Source organism: Falco cherrug, chromosome Z (genome assembly GCF_023634085.1).
Source record: "Falco cherrug isolate bFalChe1 chromosome Z, bFalChe1.pri, whole genome shotgun sequence".
NCBI classification, from domain to species: domain Eukaryota; kingdom Metazoa; phylum Chordata; class Aves; order Falconiformes; family Falconidae; genus Falco; species Falco cherrug.
The window spans coordinates 80211739-80238829 of NC_073720.1; the positions used below are offsets into that span (position 1 = coordinate 80211739).

Below are 27091 nucleotides of genomic sequence, written 5' to 3' on the forward strand. Positions count from 1 at the left end.
CATTCTAGGCATATTCTAGGCACCTTAGACCCCAGTGACATGGAATAGACAGGAACTGGAGAAAAGCCTCAGTTTTGATCAGTTCTGACACTTGTTTCCACCTAAGACAAGACATACAAATATATCAAAGGCACTATAGCTTGCTAGCTATCTGTAATTTAATAGGGATTTGTATAAGGTGTATGCCAGTATGCAGGTCATAATTCTTACAGCATCTGTGTGACTGGAAACCATAAGTAATAGCCTTACCTCAGGCGAGCCCCACCAGACACATTGCTGTGCACTGCTGTTAAAGTGATGGCAAATGACTCATGTTTGTTTAGGCTTGGAGTTGCCTGAAATGAAATCACTTTACTTTGCTCACCAAAGGAAAATGCAACAGTACCTGAAGGGAAAGAGAGAGTGAGAGAGAGCACAAGTCAAAATCACTAAATAGGAATCCTCTTTTTACCTGGGAATGTGCTGAGACAAAGACTTCAATCACAATTCCACTCCATTTAGGCAGAAGAAATCTGCATGATAAGGGCCTGTCCTTCAGGGGCAGAGCATTGTGCCTACCTCTCAGACATGTACCTATGAAGCTTAGGGGGTTTTTTTGCTCATAAAAGAAACATATCCCTTACAGGTAAAAATCAGACCACCCAGTTTCATTCTGATGACTCTTCATTAACAGAGGAAGTACGTAGAGGTGCAACCAACTAAAAGGTGGTATCAGCACTTATGCAACTTTTAACAGCTGTTTCCTTGGACAAGTACTTACCAAACGGGGGAGTAATATTGCCTGGCTGAGCAAAGTCAGTAATTAGGTCTGGCGGGTATCCTGAAATCCAGGTAACTGTTACAGAGCCATAAACTCCTTTTCTGCTTATGACAGCCTGACCTGTCCCTGCTATAATATCTGTAAGTCGTAAAATCACAGATTCAAAGCCAACCTGTTCAAACACAGTAGATTTTGTTATAGGAAATGGAATAAAAATTGGCAATATGTGAAAGCATACTGTATTTTGTAAAATAGGCATGTTACGGTATTTATGTGTGCATATAGATGTATGTATGTACATATATATATATGCATGTGTGAATATATATACACACATACTTCCTTCAGAAATCTTTAATAATGCTTCTAAATCTTACGTTTCTGAGAACTAGATCTTAGGGAAAAGGCCAGTAAAACTGACATTTCAGTGCTGAAAACACTGAATAGAGCATTCTGTGCCTGTTTAAAAGAAAAACAAACCAACTTGCCCTCAATGCTCACAGGCAATAGATGTAATACTATATGTGTATATATATGCACATAGATCTAAAATAAATTACTGTTTATCCAGTGGAAAGTAAGTTGGTGCCACATGATACTATTGGCAAAATTGTTCTTGCTAGTACAATCTAATTTTCTTTTTCTTTGAGCAAATGGGACTGAAAGGATAATTCGCACATTCTAAAAACGATGATAAATGGATATATGGTAGTAAATGATGTTTACAGAAAGATCATGTGGATTAAATTCAAATTTAAATACAAATTAAAAGACAGAACAGTGCTTCAAGACAATTAAATCATTAAATAAAAGCTTCAATAACATTTGAGAACTAAAACCTCACCATGCTGTTGTCTTTGCTTGACATACAAAAAGGGAACTGTATCACATATACCATATCAGAATAGGCAAATTTTCTCATTCTGATATGAAGTAGACAAATGGAAATTTTCCCACTCAGTGACTAGCCAAATATACTGTCAACTGCATTAAAACCCAGCATGATGTCCATCTCTTTTTGCACATAATACAACATGCCGCTGTTATTTACTTTGGGGCTACTATGCTTAAAGGAATAACATTGTTCAGAATTGAGTTATTTTCCTCTAAGTCTCAGAACTTCCATTTCATGTCAACAAAAGTATAAACTAACTGTAATATTTACACTATTTACATTTTATAGATGAAAAGACAATTTCAAACTGTATTAACACATTTATCTAAGAATTTGTACCAGAGAAAAGATAATATACAGTACAAGTAATAACTCGGAAAGTCTTGTCAGAATTTATTAAATTGGTTGTAATGATGAAAACACAAGGGTGCCAAGTGAATTCTTACAGCAGCTATCTTCTGTAAGGAAGTGTACCTTCCTTCTGTGGCAGAAAGATTACACTGCAGCCAGTCTACTGACCTGTGAATTGGCAGCTTCCTCAGGAACAAGCAGAACAGCTGACTTTGCTTTTCCTAATATTTTAGGCACATCCTTGGCACTTTCTGTAACCAGGCTTACATTAATCAGTTCCAGAGTAAAATTCAAGCCCAGTAAAATAAATGCCTTTGAGAGAGAGAATTTAATTAAAACAGTAGAAATTTGCTTCCACGAAAAACATTATATCTGCAAGTTCAAGTTAAGTTGCAGAACAATCTGCAGATTTTGTTCCACTTGCACACAAAAAGCAGTGTTTTCAAGACAAGTGTTTTGTTCACTACGTTTCTCAAAAGAAATACAGCTAGAACATCTTTATTGTGCATGTCATTTACCAACAGTTTGTTTGAATGTGAATTTGTAGAGCAACTACTGCCATTTTAATAAATTGCATCTAACACAGTGGGCCTCTGCTTGATTTTAATCCTTAGGATTAAAAAGACATAAAATGGATGTAAAGGGATGTGAGTGTGGATGTAAGACTCTAATAATAATAACAAACAACCAGGGAACACTGAGAACTCCAGGTAAATTTATCTGCTGCTTCATGAGTCAGCACTGACATATCACTACTATTCGAAAGGGAAATTTGAGAAAATAGTTCCATACGTATAATAATAATGAAATATTGAACTCACAGTACCACAAAGCAATGACAGAAATACTGAATATTTGAACACATGCACAGCAGTGATTTTGCCATTATTATCTTAAAACATGATATTTCAATCCAGTTTCTGTTCCATAAATAGGAAATTCATAATAATAAAACTCTCTTTTCTGTTTCTTCACAATGGATACTATTGAAAGTCCGGTCTCTTATTCCAGCATATTTGTATTGTGATGAACACAAATGGAAACAATAGATATCATAGGACCAAAGAGAATAATACAGACCTGGTTGCTTATTGGCACTCTTTTTGCTCCAAAGCTGGCACCATCTTTTACCGTGAGGCATCCCATCTCATTCTCAGGTTCAATTAGAGCCTCTTCATGATGAGACTTGATATAGTACTCAACGATCACATCTCCAAATGCTCCAGCATGCCGAGTTACATTAATCTGAACATACCGATCCAGGTTTCTCTCTATGAATACTGACTGCTGATCAGAGTACAGGGCAAACACTCCATAAGGATCATCATTTGCAAAAACATTTATCTTTGACATTTTTTTGTCTTGGTCTATATCTGCTCCACCTTCTACTGAAATCAGATGCACCACATAGTTTTCATCCAGTTCTGGAACATCATCAGGTAACAGGTAGATAATTATCTCAGCTGTACTCTGCTGGTGAGCCATAACAACAGATCCCTCAGTCCTAAGGAAGTCACCTGTGATGTCAGATTCACTATGTATTTCCCAGTAAACCTGAAATGAGTTTAGAAAATGCACAAAACAAAAGAAAGCAGAATGACCCACAGAGTCAGAAACTTTCAATCATATTCAGAATTCAGTATAGATAGGATATGGAACAGATTGGTTTTAAGTGGGTAAAATGAAAATTAGCTTAGGTATGCACAGAAAGAAGTACACAGACTATCTTACAGCAGGGTGTGTTGTGCCTCTAACAGTACTAGAGTGTTATGTAAAGCTGTATGGAATCTCTGAACAATTTTTTGGAATTACTTCTATTTTTACACCAAAATATCCTTGCTGGTTTTCCTGTTTCCAAGATTCTTCACATCAGAAAGGGGTGAAGACTTGTCATTAAACGCAGCAGATGCTTTGATTGATTATTTTTTTTTTTTCAACTAAACAAGTACCTGTTAAAATGCTTAAACAACTTTAGGGAAAAACAAATGTGACTGATTGTTCAAAAAAGTCTGGTTCTTACCTTTAGATATTACTGGAAAAGAGTATATTGTGATGATCTCAAAGAAAGGTTACTATGAAAGCACAGTCTCTTCTGTTCTCCCATCAAAAGCACAGGGGGAGATGGAGAGAGAAAGCAAGAGAAGCACTGCAGTACTGTTTTTCTTTTTTTATCCCTGACCAGGGGTGCCTGAATCTGGCTTTCGAAACCACAAGTACTAGGGCTGAGCCCTTGCTAAATTCAGTGTAAAAAGCAAATTAATTCAAGAAATAAGCCACTAAAAGGCACAGAATAAGATATTGCTCCATACATTGATACCAAGGATGATTTCAGATTATATAGTTCATTAAGAAGAGAGTGAGAATACCGTTATGTTTCCCAGAGTGCCTTGAATTCGTCTGATAAACAGTGTAATACTTTGTGGCCCTTCCACTGCTGAAGGTTCTGTATAATTACTCTCAGTTAATGATTCAGGAGCAAACTGTACAATTCCATTGGGATCACCGAACTTCTGTATCTGTACAAAAGTAAACAAACAAACAAAAAATCAGAAATGTAGAGTTGTATTTTTTCAAACCATTGAGATTGTCATTGCTAGAAGCTACAAGGCGCACATCTGTTAGCTCTTCCTACTGAGTTTTCTCCTTTTAAAAAGATTCAAAAGTACATCAGTAGTTAGAAAAAAATATTGACAGAATTAAAAAAGAGCTTGGTAGACAGGATCATCAAGATATGAGAAGGGCGTGGTATCAAGCCCATGCATGTACACAGACATGCAGATGCACACAAAGCAAAAGTGTTATATGAGATATATAGGTGACTTGCTCTTTTGTGAGAAAGTCTTACAGTGATACATAAAGTTTAAGCAGAATCTAAATTGAACAGGAATCAAACTGATACCAAGAGACAGATGAGAAAGTATGAACATCCCCTTAGCAGTTTTCAGTCCCCGTGTCCAAAGAAGAAAAGGACAGAATTTTATTTCAAATGCTGTATCTGAATATTTTGATATTAACGCAGGAAACACCCAGGCATCTTGGGCTGGTGTACAGAAACTCTTAGGACATTATCAGCTTGCAAACTTAGCCCTCTGGGATAGAGGTCATCCACTTCCACCTGTGTAAATCAGTAGCTGCCACAACAATTACTGGATTTATGATGGAGTTGTAACATCAGCACCTATTGAGAAACCAATTCATTGGTGTGCAGGGTGAAACACTACAGTCCGCAGAATAAATCTGGGTCCCTAAAGGAGAAACTGAGCAGCCTATGGAAACAGGAGCTAATTCCATCAACACTCTACAGACAGAAGAAAAAAAATAATAATCGAATTTCAAGGAAAGATATATATTTTTTGTGGGCTACTTATAACAGCCTTATAAATATTTCCTTAGTTGCAGTATCCCTAGAGCAGTAATCTGTTTTTGACAACTCCCTCTGCCTTCTCCCACAAATTCTGCATTTCTCTTGCTCTACAATAGCCAGATTATCTCCTTCTTTTATGTATGACAGCTGGAGGAGACGAAACGGTCAAGAAGGGATGAACAAGAAACACATTTAGAAATGAGGTCCCAATCCATGCTCTCTCCAAAGAGAACCACAGAAATCTACAAGTAAGAGGGCTAGGTCAGAACTTATGTACCAAATTTTACTGACAGATTGTTCACCTTTTTTTTTTTTTTTTTTTTTTTTTTAATGAAAGGAAGCTGTAATACACCTAAGCAGTACACAGGACAAAAAAGCCAAATGACAAACTATGTGATCATTATGATTAATTTTTTAACCTTTGCAGGATAAATACCAACATTAACAGAGATCTCAGAAGAAAGAAAAGACTTACTATTAGTGTAATACTGTTCGCCTTAGGATCTATTTCTGTTTCACCTTTCATAAGGCTCAGTCTAATAATGAAGGTCTCCTGAACTTCAACTTCTTCATGAGGATAGATTTGTAGATTAATGGTTCTCAGACCTCCTTCTCCTTCTCTGAAATAGAATGACCCATTCACAGGGTCACCAATGTCACTATTCAGGGGAGGTAAAACCTCTTCTGAATTGGGTCCCAAGATGTCCCAGTTAATCTGTGGAAGATACCAGTTTCAGATTTAGAGTGGCAGTATATTATACTAGTCTCAAAGGGGAAAAAATGACAGAGTATCACAAGTGATACAAAAATTCTTGTATCTGGTAACTAGCTATGTTCAAATCTTCATTGTTTATACAGAATACAAAATATTCACAATGAATTCTATGTGGGAAAATATATAATCCTTTGGAAAAATAAGCATGACTAATTACAAATGGAAATTTTGAAGTGTTAGTTAGCCACAATGACAGTTTATTTAATCCTAGATATTGGTAATAGAAAAGAAGAGAAACTGATGTTTTTTTAGCATGTAACGTGAAGCATAGTTTCTATTTCTTGCCCTTTCACAATTGTTGTGAAGCTCCCCAAATGAGTACTCATGATCAAAACCATTCCCTGTGAAGTGTGATACCCAGACTGAAAATAACAAATATTTTATGCAATAAAAGTTTTCAGTCCTTCAACTTATGATTCATACTTCTTCAGTCTGATCAAAAGCTAGAATATTTTCAGAATTTCCCACAAATCAGATATACTTTGAAGGAGGTCATATTCAGCACTTTAAAATTATTATTTTGGGCTTTTAATTGTTTTCCAGTTTTCTCCAACGACTACTAGAAAAAGCAAAGAAGACAAAGATAATTTTTATATGGAGAGAAAAGGAGCTCATGGCCTTTAAGGCCAATTTTTCAGTTATTTGCCAAGACTATGAAAGGCCTGCCATGGCTGATATTTGTATGTTCACTTTGTCAGTGGTCTGTATAAAGTAAAAAAAAAAAACCAAAACAAATAACAAAAAGCCACAAAATATCCAAACCAACAAAAAAACCCCAAAATCTAGAAAACTCAAAAAAATGTACTGAAAAAACAATTGGCCAGCTTCAGGAAGTAATTCAACCACATTAAATTAAACTAGTGGTGATACATGAAATGAACCATATTTTTGATGGGATTAGGAGCTAGTTCAAAACAAAGTACACAAAACCACAATAAAGGAAAGAAAACAGGAGGAGAAACAGAAAATTAAAAGGGAAACAACATTTTCTGTTATACTGCAGCTATACACAATTCATGTTTAATAAAGAGTTGCAATTATCCTATTAGCAATCGGTCACAAAGAAGCTCTTGAAGGAAAAGGCAGGAGCTTTTTGACCAAGTCACTGGAGAGCATTCAGTATTTGGCAGCCAGGGCCCACCTGTGTCTCCCCTAACAATTCTCCAGCCCTTTCCAGCACCAGGGACACTGCCGTGGTTGTATCAGGGTTGGGAAGAATAATTCGAGTTTGGTTGAGAAATCGGACGATGCCCTCAGGGGAGTCACTTTTAGCAATAGTGATCTGGCTCACTAGGTGGGGCCCAAGGACTGCTCCACCACTGGCTCCTGTCAGCTGGATTTCAAATTGCTCTGCAAATTCACTGGATGGAAAAAGAAAAAGAGATTCTGAAATATCCGAGGGTAAAGAAAACAATAAACTCTACATTCAATCATGCATCCAACAGTTTAAAGGTTTCCAGAAGTCATCTCTGTAAGCATACAGCAGAAGATTTCTCACACTTGCAACAATGTTCTATTTCTACTCGTGTTAAAATTTAAAAAAGGGCAAAATATTTCGTTATGCACAACTGTATTAACACCCAAATTTTCTGATATTCTTATTTTAAAAAACTATTTGTTTTCATTAACTTTAACAGGAATTATGAAACTCTAATAATAGCTTCTTTTATCCCCTTTTAAATCTAGGTGATTTTTCAGCACTGCAGAAATTTGTTTTTCAGTTCCAATTCTAAACACAAGCATACTGCAAATGCTAAAAAAGGATTTCTCAGAAGTGAATTAGTGAATAAACATATGAAAAACTAATTACCTTTCTTCATCATCTATAATAGAGATATAAATAAAAGTCTGGTTCTGGCCATCATAAAAAATGACAGAATTATTGTGGATGATATAATCAACACCATCAGGAAGTGCAGAAATGCTTCGAGAAAGAAAATCAGCCGTTACATAGCCATAAGTTCCATGCTTTCTCACAACGGGAATCATGATTAATCCAGCATCCTCTTCCACTGCAAGAATAATTGAGAAAAAGTTATTTTATTTCAAAATTCATGCCATAGTCACAGTCCTGTCTAACTAACTTACTAACTAAACCACAGCGAAAATTTAAGTAAACTTACCCTGTAGAAGGGTATACTGAGGATCAAATTCTATGATGCCTTCTGCATTATCACTTTTTGCTATAGTAACTCGTACTGTGGACATATTTCCTATTGTTGGAGGTTGATCGATCTGTAGACCATTTTCTTTTACAGTAAAATCAAATCCACTTGCAAGAACATAAAAAGAAAATTACATTAAAAATTCTTCTTGTGAAAGTATTAAGATGCAGGTATGACAATTTGTAAACTACCACAAACACACAAATATTCTCACATTTATCAGTTATCACCAAAGACTTTTGGTCACACTTTTTCAAACTATCGTATGTCCAAAAATAGTAGTTTATTCCATGTATATTTTACTTTTTCACTCTTGTTTTATCTGATTTCATACAACTTGACAGCTTGACAGCCTAAGGACTTCCAGCCTTAATAAATCTTCATCAGCAAAATCTTTGTACTAATGTTAAAAGAATTGGGTTCCTGATACATCCAATTTCTATTAGAATTACTATTGTAGCCACATTACGAGATTATACAGTAAAACAGCTGAACTCCAGTTGTGACTTTTTGCAGGTAGATCAGATTTCAAATACAGTTTGTTCTTCTGCTTGTAATCAATCAACTGGGAATTTTATCTTTACCTTCCTTGGAGTTCCACTTCAGTAATCATCACTGAAAAGTCTTCAGGACCTTCAGGGAAGTCATCATCGTGAATTTCAACCAAAATAATTTTACTTTCCTCATGTGCTTCAAACAACAATTCCCTCACTGTGGGAGTAAAATCAATTCCCTCCTCTGCAGTCCCATTTATTATCTGAAAGCGGAGACGCACTTTGCCATAGGATCCCCTGGAACGCACAATGGTGATGTTAACCTGAGGGAAAGAGGACATTTTATTTTAAAAATGGTTTTGTTTTTCTGCTACAGCTGCCTTTATGAGACTATTCTAAAGGCATCTTTCTAATGGTTCTGTCAGGTAAGAACTATGTGCTTTAGAAAATACACAGTACATGTGACTTTGCAGATAGCCTTCTTTCTCAGAGTATTAGAAAACTCCAAAAGCCTCAGACAGGCATTCCGGGGGATGTGTTATGATAAATCTTGTGGGTTTTCCCTAAAGTTAAGCATAAATCTAGCAACAATACAATATCTATTAATATTTTATATAAGAAGGAATTTTAATCTAATACCCATTTTTCTTCTTCTGTTGTTTGCAATAGTTCCCGTGAAAATGTAAACTCTCCATACGGAAAATCACTGGCAGCCATGGTAACATTTGCTGTGCTGCTAGATTCATTTATGAGTCCTCCAGCACTGATTCCAGTTAGTTGAAACTGGTAGTAATGTTTTTCCTCTGGACGGTTGTCATCTACAGCCTAGGGAGAAGAATCAATGAAAGCTAACAGGATTTAAACCATTTCCAGGGAAAGAGGTATGAATAATTTCTAACCAAGATACTAACTAAATAAGTGGAAGTACTCGAAATAGCCAGTTGGTTGTAAAACCTCTCATATACCTGTATTAGAACAACTGCTGCAGACTGCCTGTCTCGCATTGTCAGGGTCCCCGATGTCTCAATAAATTCTGTGTGATGAGGAGGTGTTATATTCCAGTGTATTATGATCTCACCAAAAATCCCTGGGCCACGTATCAGGCTGCAGGTAAGAAGACAAACATGGATTTTATTTTCTACCTTTAGTATATATAGATATGTATATATATAATATTTACAATCAGAGATGGACTTTGTGCATGAAAGAAATGTTATCAGCACTGTGAAGCTTGAGTTTTAATGTACTATGACACTATTAAGATCTTTACAATTCCCTATTCAGAGCAGTAACATTTCTGCAGTTCTGTTTTATTTCCCTATGCTGGGAGGCATCTTGAGCTGTATTTTTTACTGAAAGGTCTTTAAAGTTTCTTTGCACATATAGCCCAAAGGTGGGGACTGAAAACTGAGCTCTCTTGGTTCCATTCTGCTTTTCCATAGATAGATATGCAAAACAGAATGGGAATGGAACTTAAGAGTAATGCCAGAGGCAATTATTTATTTATTTATTTATTTTAAGGCATAAGGACAGTAGAATACTCCTATGAAGTTGTTTGAGAAATATTCTGTCTGCTGTTTGTCTAAAAACCTAGAGCCTAATCCTACTCATGACATCAGTTTCTGCAAACTAAGTTATGGCAAAAATGTGTCTGTACCTAACATGATCTACAACATGATCTGCAACTACTGCTGCACAAAGCATCACTTTGTCTTTCGGGCTTCTCTGGGCAGCATGAGAAGCTGTTCTGTTGCTTGTATTTGCTGGTTGACCAAGGGAAAGTGTTGCAATCCTTTTTTCCAATACTGTTAGAATGTATGGTAACATCTTCATTTCTTCATTGTGTTTTCAGTTGACTAAATGCAGTGAAATACTTGCATCTTGATTCAACTAAAAACCCAGTTTCCACTTTGGTTATGCTAGCCATCATAAATGGAAATACATTTCAGGCACCAATCCTGAACTGAATTCCAAAAAGCACAAAGCACCTTCAAATCCCATTGATTCCCTTTCTCCCTCCCTTTGATTGGAATCCTCTTTCCTTTGATGTATCAATGTTGTAAATTATTTGAAGACTGAGAGGAATATTTGGAGCTCCACAGCAGGAATAAAAAGACACAGATATAGTATAATCTGCCCTTCTCTAAAAGCAAACATCTGACTTTAAAAATAGTTCTGATTTTAAGTATTAATGAAATGCAACACTTAAGAAATTTTACCCAAATGTGGAGTCTCATAGCTTTTGAAACTGATCTGTTGTTTTTCCTTTGGAAAAATGAGTATTGTACCTACCTAATAAGAGCAGTTCCATTATAATTTCCTGAAGGTTCTCCAATCAGAACATGCCTGGAAGAATGGGCTATCCCAACCACCCCAGAAGCTCCTTCATCAGCCACAATAATGATGGTTGCAACACCTATGAAGAGAACAAAGATTCTCATGGTAAATGAAAACTAATGAGCTAACTTTTGTAAATTTTGTAACATGAGTGGTTAAACACTGGCTTTCCAGAGGGCCCACAGAACCCCCATCCTTCAATATATTTAGAATTTGGGTGGACAACGCATTTAGCAACCTGATCTAATTGTGAAGTCTCCTGCTCCCTGAGCCAGATTTTCAACTAGATGACCCTTCCAGGATGGCCCCTTACAAATTAAATTATTTTACAGTTCTTACAGGTCTGAACCTGGTTTTTGGTTTTGCTCCTTTTTGTTAAAGAATTCTTTACAGACAATGTTAACTATCTGAACACAAAATTCTACAGCAACAATTAATTTAGAATTAAAAATTATGACCTAAAATTCTCTTAGATTTCTTCAGACAAGGAAACAACTTAGGGAAAAAGGCTGATGGTTAAACTGCTACCACCTAGCGGTAACAAAATATATAAATACTGTAGATTAAAATAATATGAACAGATTTGCTAGAATACTCATATGAAATGTCTCAGAATGTAATGAATCATTTCTTTACCATTTACAGGGGATATCTCTGCATCACCAGTAGAGACTAGGTGAATGGTAAATGTTTCATTCCCCTCCAGCAGACCATCCTGTATCGCATGTAAAACAATCAACTTCTGGTACTCAGTCTGCATCACACAAAGACCAGAAGATAGATAGGTAGGTAGGTAGGTAGGTAGGTAGGTATACATATATTAAGTGAAACTAAAAAATACAGTATCACAAAAAAGAGGTTTTTTCTTTAACAAATCAAGTGTTAAGCATGCATATGCTTGATATGTTCTGTAATATTTTTAAAATATGACATTTCTGATCAGGCTGAAAAAATTTCTCACAGATTAATAAATAATAAAAATTCTCTCTCAAACATCATGTGCCACCCTAAAAATACCCCAGCTATTTTCAACCAAATGATGACTAAAATTACTTTGAAAATGTATTCACATGATTTGCAACTTAGGGGAAATTTTCTATACAATTTTTTTTTCCACCAGAAAGTGCATATTCAATAGCATACATACATTCTAACGATTAACATTATTAAGATTAGATATATTAGGTCATAGCCAATTCCTGTCTAATTCCCATTTTTGTCATTGGGCAGTAGCAAATGCTTAAAATAAGAATATAGGAAAAAAGTAGGTACACATTGTATAACTCCAGTATACACCATACATACATATTTGTATTCTTACATGTATGCATATATAAGAGCTTCAGGAAGAAAAAACAATGCCTAGGCCTACCAGTAGAGAAAGGATAGCATAATGATAGCAAAACTTTTCCAAATATTGGTGGTCTTACAAAAAAACCCCTATTTTCCAGCTGATTAAGAGAAACAACTGGTATGGCTATTCATTTAACATAAAATAAGCTTGTACAGACAGAAAAGATTATGCTTTGTGTTAAAACACTCTTCTTCAATAAATATTTTAAGCAGATTATGAAAGACCAGTATTAAGATAACAACAATAGCTTAAAAATATCCAGTATTTCAGCTTCTGCTTCAGAATTTTTTAACCTGCCAAGAAATACAAATCAAATAATAATGTCCAGTTAGAAAGTTACTGGGATGTTTTATTATTTATTTTTTGAATCTGTATATTTTGAGCGTTTATTTATCCTTCCCACACTTTCAGTATCATTCCTCCCTTTCACTTGTCTGATGCTGCAATGGAAAAAACGTTTCTGTAACATGCGGTACATTTTTGTTCCTCTTTTTTAATTGTAAAAACAGTTCAGATTTGAAGAGCCTATCTTCCTGATGATGACATTATGCTACCTTAAAAAAAGCTTTCCTTTTCTGTTTGAAAAAACACAGCATACTGCTAACCCCATCAGCTGAAACTCACTTTTTCCTAGTATTATAATACTTAATAACTCCCTACTTCTACAAATGTATAACAACCACCATGCAAACACACATAAGAAGAAGAAAGTATTTATAAATATCTAATAGTAATAATTATTGCAACATCATAAATACCTCATTAAACTGAAGGGTACCATTCAGAGGAGTCAGATCATATCTGGCTGCTTCCTCAAGAATCCATAACACTTTAACTGCTCCTCGTCCTCCTTGACTTCGACTGACGGTGAGCAGTGCGACTGCAGCAGGGTCATCAGGTGTCTGAGGTTCCTTCACTGTTACCTGATGAAGAAAGAGGAGGCAGTAGGAAAAGCTGTAGCAATAGGCATCTATCTATACAGGCTTGAGACAAGAAGCATTATCAATGACAATGCAAAATAGGGACAAGAGTGAAAATCAACAGGAAGATAATAGACGGAATGTGCTTAATTACGCTAGCAAAGATTAGTCACTTGTATTAATTCTGTAAGCCCTATGATTCAAAACAATTACAGACAATGAGTCACAAGCAGGCACAGCACCAGCAAAATGGAGAGCAGAAGAATCATTCAGTGACAAGAACAAGATGAGGTTTCATAATTTCTTTCCAAACTTTATTTTCAGTTATACAGATGGTTACTAAATCATTTTAATATTTAACAGACTACCAAAAGTCCTACCTGTGATGTCCTCAGTTGCTTGTATACTGAATTAAATTGACTCAGGCATGCAGAAATCTACACCTATGTAGCAGGACTGTCACTGTTACTACCATCCTACACAGCTAGAGGAAGGCAAGCACTGATATGCCTTTCAGTAAAGTCATCTTCCACTGCAATGAAAGCTTACCAAAATTGGCTATGTGTTAGTGACACAAACCGACTATGCAGCTTTAGCAGAAGAGTGTAATACAAATCGAACTCACATTCTTTTCTTCAAACCCAAATACTCCAACAGGGGAATCATTTGGTGGAATAGCGACAGTTACCAGGGTGTCATCCCCAAGTCTTGCACCACCTGTTACCCTCACCAGGGCAACCTTGAATATCTCAAGGAATTCAACTTCACTGTCATCTATGATTGTAATTTCTATTTCTCCTGTAGCCTGCAGAAATTGTTAGAAAAAAAGAGCAACAAAGTTTCACTTATAATATTCTGTGAAATTTTGGAAAAAAATCTGAAATTTAAAATAGGTAAATTTTATCTAACAATAAAAAAAACATTGTTCAGTTGTGCTTTTAAGACTTGTATATTTATAATAAGATAACAAAACTTCAAGAGTGGTTTATAAGTCCATCGACATAAATCTTGCATGTTAAAACCAGCAGACTGCTCTGCTTTGGTACTCAGTAGGAAGTGTGGGTAGGCAACACTGTACTTAAGCCAAAATTCTGCTCACAAAGTATATACTTCTATTTGCCAAAGACCCCTTCTGTTCACTTGAAATCAAAATGCCTTGTGTATACAAAGTATCATCAGGGGCAGCATGAAATTTAAAACTGTATGTAGAACACAGCTAAGAAAACATACAGGCCTATTCTGAGATTTTACAGAGAAGACAGGTTGTGTTACAAATTTTCAGTGTAACAGGCTTTATTACTAGAAATTACACCTTCACTTGTGGAGGTACCAAAGGCATACAACCCTATTTGGTCAATGCTTATGAACATTCTGCTTTTCCATGTTAAAGAACTGAAGTCAGGAGCATCACTCACATACAAAAGGCCATAAATAAAATGTTTCAAATAAAAAGATGCAAATCTGCTGGAAGAAAACTTGAATTTGAGAAACTCTAAAGCTGGTAACTCAGAGACAGTTAAACTTTCAGCAAGTGCGTACCTGCCCATCTGCAAATGTGAGGTTTCCAAATGATGGTGCAAAGTCTTCAAAGGTAGCAGTTGATTGAATGGCTTCCCAGTACAGAGTTGCTGACCCAAACCTCCCAGCCTGTCGAACAACTCGAAGTTTCAATATATTCTGTGGTGGCGGTACCTCATAACCAACGACAGCTCCAGTTATATCCTGTAAATTCAAATAAAAACTACTGAATGTCACAACTTTTTAATTGTTTTGTTTTAAATACTCACTTGCAGGTAAAAATAAATGAAGAAATAGACAACCACCTGTAAACTGGTCTGAATTTCACATTGACCTTGCTCTGCAGAGAAGTCTGAATTAGATGACCTCCTGAGGTCCATGTCAGAATATTACATGACACCAGTTTTAACACTTCCAGCTCCCAAACAAATTTCATATATTAATTGTGAAGAACTTCTAAAGAAGGAATTATTTGTCTGGTATCTGGCCTTTTATCCAGAACACTTTAGTGACATAAAGCCTATTAGAACACTATCAGAACTGGTCTGAAAACACAGACACTCCTGCTGGGATGCTACTATAAATATTCTTCATTCAGACTTACTTACCTTTGTAACATTGAAACTAAAGACTCCTCTGGCATCATCATTTTCTTCAATTGTTATTTCAGCTATTTCTAACCCAATCCTCTTCACACTTGGCTGACCTCCAGTGGGAGAACTGACCAGTTGCACATCAGTAATATTGATTATAAAACCTTCCTCTAATTCTGGAACATTGTCCTGCAAAACATATTTTTAAATTTCACTTTTTTGATAAAACACTCTAAGTTATAACACAAGCAGGAAGCTGACTACTTCTAGGTTGCCTACTGTCCAGAAATTCTCAGCACTTGACACCACATAATCAGTTCCTTGCTTCACTTTATATGAAAGGCGAAGAAGACTACCACTACCCTTGCTGAGCTGTAGAAACTGAAGTTGGTAGTCTGATTCCAGATCTGTAAGAATGGTAGAAAGTAGCGCTGACTGTCACTTGTTTCTCCTACATGTAAGAAGGATGGCTAGATCTCAGAAATTAAGCCAGAACTTGAAAAACAGTAAATCTATTCTGAGTATATTTAAAGAATATAAATATTTTTGGTGAAAAAATTAACATCTCCTGAACTACAGAACAGATCTGTTAAGAGGCATGTAAAGTAAAATAAATCCTCCGTAAAAACCTGCAACAAGCTGAAAAACCAGCAAGCACCTAAGACATTCACAATTTTTTCCTTTGTCCCGATTAGACATTAATTTTGGGACTACAACAAAGAGCCTGGTTCATTCTCAGTGGTGAGTACTCAAATTCTTTTGAAAGAGATGACTGCAATTCTTACTGATATACAACCATCTGGTAAGGCAAGAATGCCACCTCAGCCATTTCCAGAATGCTAAACTCTACTTCTGGTATAGACACAGAACCATTTTCCCTTTCCTTAAAAGATACTATTAGCTGAAGTTGTTGTTAAGACTACTCACAGGCAAAATAGTGACTACGACAGAAGTTACTGTTGTGTTCTCTGCCATCATGACTGTCTTCTTTTCCAGTATATAATCCTCATTCTCTGTTGCTTGGTTGGAGAAGGGAAGGTCAAAGTTTGGTGCGGTGCTCAGCTGAACTGCAATCTCTCCAACAAACCCTTGCTCTCGAACAATTTGTAAAGTAAGAATCGTTGAATTCACTCGCCCTGTAACAAGAATGGGGGGAGAGGAAAAAAAAAAAATCAAGTCATGATTGTTTTAACCCTTGTCCTGCTTGCTTTTCTGCTCACCTAACTGTAATGGAGCTACTTGCTAGAGCCCACTTCAGTTCTGCTTAGCAACAAAACAATACTTGGGTAATTCAGTGACTCAGGCAAACGAGCACATACAAGCAGTGTGAACAAACACAACACACAGCATGTATGTCTGGAAAGCATTGTAAAACTGGATCTAGCGGAATAAAAATACGGGATATTTATAGTTTCGAAGGTTTGCTACATAAAGTGTTACTTCAATGTTGACATTTTTATTTAGTTTTCCTTTAGAACTCCCATCTCGCTATTTTGCCTGGTCTTCACAATTCTAGGAAATCACTATTGATTCCAATACAGAAAGCAGCATTGGAGACATCACTCTGGCTGCAAATGCTACATTTCCTTAACTCAAATGTTGAAGAAAATGAGACACGCTTGTATCTGTCTGGCTCAGATCCCTTTTGGGAAAGAAGTTCTGCAATTTTTTTCCAATAAACCACCAAACCCAGCACTTGGCTAAAAGTGCTGGGTTTATGACTGGAGAAATAAAAAACAATAAAGAGCAGCCAGCTTTGTACTTCAAACTACTTTCTGTTACTTGTATTAACTAGATACTACTTCACAGTTAGCACCTGTATATAATTCATTAAAAATACAATATTTAAAGACCAGAAAAGAATCTGTGCAACAAATGAAACCTAAGAACAAGCCTCGAAGCTCACTTCAAAGTACAAACGTTTATAATGTGCATGTGTGTGTATGTAAGGAACCAACAGAACACCTTCACAATACTTCCAAGAGCTAAAAAAGGGGCAACACTAATTCACTTTAAAATAGAACTGGTGAAGAGGTTTTAGCTGCAATAATATATTCTGATGGAAAATATATTTTCCATAAATTTTATTTGTTTTGGACAGAATATTAAATAGCTAGAAAATTTAAATTGCACTTTTGAAGTACAAATAGCCCATGGAAAGCCCTGGAAAACTACCAGGATGCCAGAGCGATCAGCTGCCTAGCTCCCTGGGCCAGCAGGGAGGGCAGGAGCTGGAGCATTGCAGCAGTCCTCCTCTGGCCAACTGCCTGGCAGACCCTTTACAACTTCACTCAGTGCCTGGGAGGAAAACTGACATAACCCTAATCAAACACACAGCTGGCAAGCAGAAAAATCCCAATTCAGTTTTCTTGACATGGAACTGACTCTCGCTCTGCTTCCTTACTTCCTCTATCCCACAGAACAAAAGGCTTCCCTTTTTGACCCAATCCATAAGGAAAGTCATTCTATGTAAATTATTTTAAACATTATATTAATCCCATTAAATTGGCAAGTTCAGCTTTTTACCTAAACAAAAGTCTTTTCTGTATTCGTGATTTGCAACACGAGCTGCCAAGATTTTAACTTGCCCCTTAAACAAAAATGACTGGATAATGTTGATATATGTAATGTGAAATACAGCATAAAATGTATGTAATGAAATACCAGAGTTACATATTTGAAAGGATATTTCTGCTACAAATCTTTTTATAGAAAAATGCTGTGAGATAGATATATATATAAAAATAAAAAATAATATTATATATATATATATATAAAACCAGTGCTACAGCTTCATCAACATTGACTTTGAAAAAACATGTTTTTTCCTGAGAATCAAGAAACAGGCTTACCTTCTGGCTCTGTGACTTTAACAAAGAGAGACTCCATATGCCACCCAATCACACCGTGTGGAGAATCACTGGGTAAAATGGTCAGTACAGCTTTCGCCCTTTTGGGATCAATGACAGCTCCTTTTGTGGTATCCTGAACACCCACAGTGGTTACATGGGTGAGTGTGATTTCCACAGTCTCTGAAAGCTCTGCAACACTGTCCGCAAGAATTGTTAGCGTGATTGTGGACAGGGCCTGACCTTCTGAAAACGTAATCTAAAGTTTTAGAGGAAGGGGGAAAAAAAAGTGAAACTTCTATTAAGTGCTGTTATACCAACTGTTTCATTCTGCAAAACTCTATCAATTAAAAAAATACACACACACACACACATATAAATTTATATATATACCAATCACAGAATCACAAAACACCAGGCTGGGAGCAACCTCAAGGATCATCCAACTTTTCTTGGTAAAAGCACAGTCTAGACAAGATGGCCTAACACCCTGTTCAGGTGAATCTTAAAAGTGCCCAATGCTGGGGAACCCACCACTTCCCTGGAAAGATATCAAAATGGTTGATCGTTCTCATTGTGGGTTTTTTTTTTCTCCTCTGTCCAATTGGAATCTCTCCAGAGTAACTTGTACCCATCATCCTTTTCCATGACTTTTCCATGTGACTCCTTGTAAGAAGGGGGTCTCCTCCTTTGCAGCCATCCTTTAAATACTGAAACATGGTGACAAGGTCTACCCTAAGCTTTGTTTTCTCAAGGCAGAACAAACCCAGTTCTTTCAGGCTTTCCTTACACAGCAGGCTTCCCAGCCCCTTGATCATCTTCGTGGCCCTTCCCTGGACCCTCTCCAGCTTGCCCGCATCTTTTTTGCATGGCAGGGACCAAAACTGAACTCAGTATTCCAGGTTGGCCTGACAAGTGCTGAGTAGAGCAGGATAATGACTCCTTCATCTCTGCTGGTGATGCCCTTGCTGGTGCAGCCCAGCACCCTGTTGGCTTGCTTTGCCACAGCAGCACACTGTTCACTCATAGCTTGTCCACCAGGGCCCCCAGGTCTCTTTCCACAGAGCTGCTCCCCAGCCGGGTAGATCCTAGCCTGTGCTGTGGTCCTGGATTACATTTTCCCAGGTGCAAAACCTTACACTTGTTCTTGCTGAACTTCACAAGGTTCTTGTTAGCCCATTCTTCCAGCCCATCCAGGTCTTCCTGCAGGGTGGCTCTCCCTTCTGAAGTGTCCACTATCCCACTCAGTTTGGTAACATCAGCAGACTTTATCAGTGTACACTTCATTCCATCCTCCACGTCACTTATGAAGATATTAAACAGTGTTGGGCCAAATATCAAACCCTGGGGGACCCCTCTTGTGACAGGTTGCCAGATTGGAAAGGAGCTATTTACCGCCAGTCTCCACCCACCACACAGACCACTTGTCTAGACCATAACACATCAGTTTCTCTAGGAGGAAGCTGTGGGAAACCATATCGCAAGCCCTGGAGAAATCCGGGTAGACAAATGTCCACCACTCGCCCCACATGAACTGACCAGGTTATGTTATCACAGAGGGCAACAAGGTTTGTCAAGCACAATTTGCCCTTGGTGAATCCTTGCTGGCTTTTCCCAATCACATGCTTAATTTGACTTGTGATATTACCCAGGAGGATTCATTCCACAACTTTCCCAGGGACTGAAGTAAGACTGATAGGCCTATAATTTAGCGGATCCTCCTTTAAGCCTTTCTTGTAGATGGGGTGACATTAGCCTTCTTCCAGCCTTCTGGGACATCCCCTCGTCTCCATGACTTCTCAAAGATTATGGAAAGCAGCCTCAACAATGACACCAGACAGCTCTTCTAACACCCTTGTGTGGATAATGTTAGGGCCCATCGATTTGTAGGGGTCAAGCTCCCACAACAGTTCACATACCGACTCTTCCTTCACTGTTGGTGGGTCCATGTTTACATCAACCTGGATTTTTGTTCCCAAGGCCTGGGGGCTAACGGTGTTGGTAAAGGCATAGATGAAGAAAGCATTGAGAGCCTTTGCCTTTTCAGTGTTGTTGGTGACTAATTCACCTCTCCTGTTTAACAGTGGACCTATATTTTCCTTCTGTTTCTGCCTGTTGTTTATGTACCTGAAGAACCCTTTCTTGTAGTTTTTGACATCTTTGGCCAATTTAAATTTGAGCTGAGCTTTTGCTCTTCCAACTGCATCTTGTAGTTCTCAATGGGTATTCACCTTCTTCTCTGTCTCTGGTATGCTTCTCTTTTGGTTTTGAGTGGACTCAGAAGCTCGTAGTTAAGCCAAGGGGGTCTCTTGCTCTGCCTACTTCCCTTACCTTTAAAGTGGATGAATCGTTTTTGTACTTCCAGTAGAGCATTCTTGAAAAATCTCCACCACTCACTAGCCCCTTTATCCTCCATGGAAACTTCCCATAGAGTCCCTACCAACTGAGCAATGAGCAAGCTGAAGTCTGCTCTTCTAAAATCTAAAAACTTTGCCTTACTGCTAACCTTCAGTGTGCTCAGCAGGATCCCAAACTCCACAATACTGTGATCACTGCAACCAAGGCTATCACTAACCAAGATATGTAATACAAAGCAGGTTTTCTTGGTTTGTGAGTATCAAGTCCAGCAGTGATTCCTCATTCCTGGTTGGCACATCTAACATTTACAAGAGGACGAGTTCTCTACACATTCCAGGAACCTGATGGATTATGTGTGAGCTGCTGCATTGTTCTTCCAACAAATGTCTGGGTAGTTGAAGTCACCCACAAGAACCAGGTTCCGTTGACCTGAAGTTTGCCTAAGTGATCCAAATATTGCTTCGTCGACCTTATTGTCTTGGTTTGGAGGTTGGTCGCAGATGGCTACTCTAACATCCCCCTTGGAGATGAACCCTCTGATCTTGACCCAGAGATATTTGATAGGGCTTTCACAATCACCATAGCTGACTTCTATACAGTCAAAGTTCATGACTCCTCCTCTTCCTCCCTGCTTGTCTTTACAAAACAGTCTATAGCCACCCACCATGATCCTCCAGCCATGTGAGTGGTCCCACCCTATTTCAGTTATTCCTATAATATCATAAATTTCTGACCTGGCACAGAGCTCCAGTTCCTTCTGTTTGCTCCCCAAGATGTATATATATATATATATTAAAAATTGTATGGAAAACTATGTAAGACCCAAAGAGAGAGGTGACATAAAGAAACACTCTGAGAAAAATGCAATGTGGTAAGATAATTTGAAACACGGCTCACAAAGCAAGAAATAAATTCTCAGTCAGAAGCATACTAATCAGAGAGACCAAACTCCCAGTTGAAAATTACTCTATGATTCTATCAAAATGAGTTTGGTAAAATCAAGCTACCTACAGATATCTGCTTTATAAACAGGCATTCCACCTGAGACCACATTCCCACTTCAGGCAGAACAGCTCAGCTGTTTCGAAGTGATCATATGTCTTCATTATCACAGAATCACACAATGGTTGAAGTTGGAAGGGACCTCTGGAGATCACCTAGCCCAACTGCCCCTGCTAAGAACAGGGTCAACCACAGCAGGCTGCTCAGGGCCATGTCTCCAAGGACAGAGACTTCACGATCTCCCTAGGTAACCTGATCCAGTGTTTCACTACCCTTACAATAGAAGTTTTTTTCCTCATGTTCAAATTTAATTTCCTGTATTATGCACATTGCAGACACAGGACATGGACAAGAACTATCTTGCTCCATCTTCTTTACTCTTGAACCCATGTGTTTATACGCAGCTGTAAGATCCTCCCTGAGACTCCTCCCGTGTATCAAATGCTCCAGTCCCTTCACCACCTTCATGGCACCGCTGGACTCACTCCAATATACCCATGTCTCTCTTACTGAGGAGCACAGAACTAGACCCATCACTCCAGATGTGTCTTACTAGTACAGGGGAGGGATCAACCCCCTTGACATATTGGCAGTGCTTTGTCTCAGACCAGTATGCTCACATAGCTGGCTCATATTCAGCTTACTGCTTTTTGTTAGATATCTTTCAAATTATTCAAAACTACCTGTCTTCACTGAGGTTTTAAGACCCTCTCGAAGATTAAAGAAAGGCAAATCAGTAACCTGCTGACAACTCAGCATCCTTTCTTATGCAATATATTGGGTCTAGCTGGGCTGGAATTAACTTTCCCCACAGCAGCCTGTATAGTGCTGAGTGCTGCATTTGTGGCTGAAGCAGTGTTCAAAACCCAGCAATACTGTGATTATTGCTGAGCAGTGCTCTCACAGCGTCATAGGTTGGGGTTGGGCAAGAGGTTGGGAGGGGACACAGCTGGGATAGTTGATTCAAATTCACCAAATGGATATTCCATACCACATAATATCATGCTCAGTATATAAAAGCTGAGAGTAAGGAGGCAGGGAGGACACACATAGGGCACACTAATTTGTGGTTATGGCATTTATTTTCCAAAACAACTGCTACATGTGATGGGGATCTGCTTCCTAAGAAGTGGCTGGACATCTGTCTGCTGATGGGAATAAATTCCACTCTTCACTTTGCTTCCATGCGTGGCTTTTGCTTTTCTTATTAAACTATCTTTATCTCGAAGTTTTCCACCTTATTTTCTCCCCTGTCCTGCTGAGAAGGTGGAGTAAGAGAGCAACTGGGTGGGGGTTTGGCAGCCAGCTAAGGTCAACCCACCATATTTAAATATGTCAAAAGAATGATGAGCATATAATATGTATCAAAATCACTGGTAATTGAAGAAATGTCAACAGTTTTGTTGATTTTTTTCTTTTTTTTTCAGATAAAATGATCAAGAAATGCTTTGTCTATCTGTATTCTTATTTTTAAATTCAAAGGGCTGGCCACTTGATCAGGTCTCTCTCAACACAGAAGACGTGTCACGTCTATAAACGCTTAGGCTACACCTTTGCTGAAGGACAAACAGAAATTTCCAGTGAACAACATTGTAACTCTAACTTTCTTCATTTCCTACCTGCAAACATTTGCCGGGAAATCATGTAGCATCCATTTGGAATACTCAGGGAGTACTTTAATAATTTCAGTATGATTGTTTTGGAATTCTTGATTTCCCTTCTGTTGATTTTTCTCTGTTTTTTTTTTTATATTGCATCAAACCCATTATTTCCAGGTGCAAAGTTTATTTCTAGAGTCTTTTGGGCCTTTCTTCCCTCAGATGTGGCTTATGCTACAGCCCTACTGCCTCAAAGCCCGTAAGGCTTTGTGTCTTCTGCAGATGGCCAGCTTTTCTTGATGTAAGGAACCTGGTGTCTGTCCGTCCTAAGGCATACCAAGAGCTTTGGCTAGCAGGAAACACTGGATTTTAACATGGCTGGAAATCTAAATAGTCTCAGAAACAGAGAAAACTGGGACTTCCCATATTCTCCTGGACCACTGAAGGTCTCAGCTGTATTGACAGGGTCAGGGTGAAGCACAAACCCTCCCAGATTCTCACCTATGCAAATGATTTGACACAGGATCCGGATCTCACAGCAGGAAGAAAGGAAGAGGGGAACATAATACTGCAGATACTAATTTCTAGTGCCTGGACAACACTGCAATATCTGGTTCTAGAAGAGAAAGAGTGATGGTGCAGTATTACATGCCAGCCAGAAGTGTGAACTGTCAGAATCACAGGAAAGGACCAGGAAGCAGGAATTAACAGAAGAGTAGGGTAATCTAACATGTACTATCCTTCTCCCTCTGTACATCTACACCTACTGTCTGAGGCAACACAGTCAGTGCTTCCCTAATATCAGTGATGTTATTACATACCATTCCTGAAGCTGGAAATACATCACTTATGCTCCCATTTGCGATCCACTCTACTGTAACTCGTCCATATGTTCCTATTAAACGTTCAATGTTCAAGGTGATTAAGCTGTCCTGTTCCATTTCTTCAACTTGTTTAAATAATGAACTCTGGAAAACAAAGTAGCAGAACCACAACATTATTTTCTTATAAAGAAAATTTTCTTTAAGCATCTGGGCATTCAATGGGGGCCAGTGACATTGGCAACAATCAGTTAATGTACTATTAAGTAGCTAAATACATGTTCATTGATTAAATTTATATGTCCTAATTTTCAGAGGTATTCAATACCCCCAAGTTTCACGGATGTAAGAATTTAAAATGTTAGGCCTCTTTATCCTAAGTCAAAACACCCAATGTTTTTGTTTGGACTTTTTATTAGGTTGTTGGGGTTTTTTATGTACAGTATTTTATGTCCAAATCGTTTGAAGCAGAGAATAAAAAAGTGGACCTTCAAGAAAGCTATGTCTTTACCGCTGTTATTTACTGTTATTCACTCTCCTCACACAAGTACAGATGCAATGTTTCATTTCAGTATTGACTCTTCCATGTTTTATATCTTCAGCACGCATTTACTATATATGTACCTGTCTAGATAACTTCTACACTGTTTGATAATTTAGGAAGTAACCACTCCAACTAATACCTTCAGTCTGACATCTTTTTCAAAGAAATTATTTTGTTCTAGCAGACTGGCTCATCTTGTGACATAACCCAATTAGTATCTTTCAGGGGAAAAAATATCTTCAGATTTGTTTACTTAATAACCTTGATTAACCAAACAGTAGCAACTCTATGACGATACCACACATGCCATCTGAAAACTGAATTTTTAGGTTGTTGCAAAATCAAGCTGATAAACTAAAGAGTTAATCTAAATGTAAGGGGATTATAAAAAAATAGCGACAGACTGTGGAACAGATTTTCTATCACCGTGTGCTCTATGTAATCACACAGCAACGCTAAAGGGATGTTAAAAAGCTTCTAACTCAGGTTGCTACAAGATTTTAGAAAAACAACCCTGTCAAATGCTCCAGTTCAGTTTTAGTATGATTGTGTTACATTATTCAGAAATTATATATACATATTTTAATAATTTACCTTAGAAGTTTTACCTGAGCAAATGCAATGACTCCATAGGCATTGTCATTGGGAGGAATAATTATGTTGACAAAACCATGAACACCAATCTCTGCACCTCCCTTAGGGTTTTTCAACCACACTTTGAAGCATTCTTCCTCCTCTGGGATGATGTCATCCAGGATATTCACTGCTATCACAGCTTCCATGTCCCCAGGCTCAAATATCAATTCACCTGAACTAGCATAAAAACACACACAACTCATAATTATAAACTGAGGATAGCTGATTAATGAACTTTGAAAGTACTGTTGTAAATTTAACAAGCATTTTCGGAGCTGGAATTATTGTTTATATTCCTAAGGAAGTAATTGACATTTAAAGGTTATATGGTTTGGGTTGGGGGTTTGGTGTTTTGGTTTTTTTCTTTTTTAAATTATAATAGATCATAGAGTAACTGAAATTATGAAAGGAATTTAATTTACCATAAATAAAAGCTTTCAAAAAAACCAAGTCATAACTGCAAGTCCTTTCTTGCCATGTTTTCAAGCCAGTTGTGAGGCTGTTTGACTTCAGGTCATCTTAAACCTACCTGTGAAAAATTCCCTTTAGTGTTAACAAGCACATCACACACAAAAGTATAGAACCCTCTCCACTGTAACAAAAACAGCATCACAGAAAAAGAAATGCAAGTGCTAGAAGAAAACTATATAAACAAAAACACCTACCTGGGTATAAAATCTGACTGGTTGGAGATAGTGGTCAGCTCATAAATCTGGGACTTGGACTCTACTGACAGAGCAATCAAGCTCTTGCTAGAGTTCAGAGACCTTGCGGTAGCTGAAGTGATATGATCTGCATACGGGGCTTCCAGCATTAGAGAGAACTGGTTCCCTTCCGAGTTCCAAGAATACAGTGCTGTGGAGTCCTTACCAGATAGGAGGATGTGAACTACATCACGCAAGGAGAAGAAAAAAGAAATATTCAGGGATATATTTCAAAATTCTCCTTGTAATGCCAGAAACACCTTTAGTGGCACAATGATTATAGTAACTTTTAAAGTCTGAAAAATAATATGAAAAAATAAGCACAGATATTTCTTCAATTCAGCATTATAAACTAGGATTTGAACAAATATTGCCATTTAAGTCTTACCTAAACCTGAAGGAGGCATGAAAACATGGGTGTTTCTTACAGCGTAGACTGGAAGAGACTGAAAGTGTCTAAAGGTAGACTGCCCTGTCTCCCAGATGAAAATTTCAGAAGAATTTCCAGATTCTACAAAGAAGTAAAATGACAAAACTTACATTATTTTGTTGCCTGTTAAATTGCATACCAGTGGCCATTCAAAATGCAATTTGGCAGCTTTAATTACCAAGTGAGACCAATGGCCATGTTTTCCTTTTTTCTTGGTGCATAATAACTGCATAGTATGACTAATCTCCAAGGGATGATTCATTTACTGATATTACTGAAGGACTTTGCACACATGCACATGTAAGAACACTAAGATTGCCAGCAAACAACAGCCAATTGCAAAGAAACCTACAGACTGCAACATAAACATTTCCATAGGCATAGGGATGCAGTCATAAAACAATGTGTAAAATGTTGTAATAAAAAACACAGGTACTTTGCTGACAATGATCTTTGCAAATCACAAAGCTCAGAAAAGCTTAGAAAGGGTACAATCAGCAGCTGCATGAATAGTTACTTCCTACTGTTCTTGGGAAAATATTTCATTAGTTTCATAAGTATTTGAGAACAAAGACAATGCTTTTATTTTCTGAGTGACAAAACAGAGACCAATTTGATAAAAT

At 37.6% G+C, this 27091-nt stretch overlaps 1 protein-coding gene across 1 annotated transcript in view; it reads right to left on the reverse strand.

Moving 5' to 3' along the window:
• ADGRV1 (adhesion G protein-coupled receptor V1) overlaps positions 1 to 27091 on the reverse strand; it is a 291122-nt gene that overhangs the window by 173269 nt on the left and 90762 nt on the right. The window contains exons 52-75 of the mRNA XM_055699397.1: positions 26427 to 26549; positions 26000 to 26222; positions 25307 to 25511; positions 24155 to 24301; positions 18379 to 18634; positions 16454 to 16662; positions 15542 to 15715; positions 14955 to 15137; positions 14041 to 14220; positions 13254 to 13418; positions 11778 to 11895; positions 11097 to 11220; positions 9770 to 9908; positions 9444 to 9629; positions 8895 to 9127; positions 8269 to 8417; positions 7956 to 8157; positions 7287 to 7506; positions 5846 to 6085; positions 4373 to 4522; positions 3087 to 3560; positions 2175 to 2318; positions 761 to 932; positions 250 to 385 (exon numbers count right to left, since the gene is read on the reverse strand). Coding sequence (XP_055555372.1) covers positions 250 to 385; positions 761 to 932; positions 2175 to 2318; positions 3087 to 3560; positions 4373 to 4522; positions 5846 to 6085; positions 7287 to 7506; positions 7956 to 8157; positions 8269 to 8417; positions 8895 to 9127; positions 9444 to 9629; positions 9770 to 9908; positions 11097 to 11220; positions 11778 to 11895; positions 13254 to 13418; positions 14041 to 14220; positions 14955 to 15137; positions 15542 to 15715; positions 16454 to 16662; positions 18379 to 18634; positions 24155 to 24301; positions 25307 to 25511; positions 26000 to 26222; positions 26427 to 26549 — 4552 coding nt within the window. The remainder of the gene's footprint in view (positions 1 to 249; positions 386 to 760; positions 933 to 2174; positions 2319 to 3086; positions 3561 to 4372; positions 4523 to 5845; positions 6086 to 7286; positions 7507 to 7955; positions 8158 to 8268; positions 8418 to 8894; positions 9128 to 9443; positions 9630 to 9769; positions 9909 to 11096; positions 11221 to 11777; positions 11896 to 13253; positions 13419 to 14040; positions 14221 to 14954; positions 15138 to 15541; positions 15716 to 16453; positions 16663 to 18378; positions 18635 to 24154; positions 24302 to 25306; positions 25512 to 25999; positions 26223 to 26426; positions 26550 to 27091) is intronic.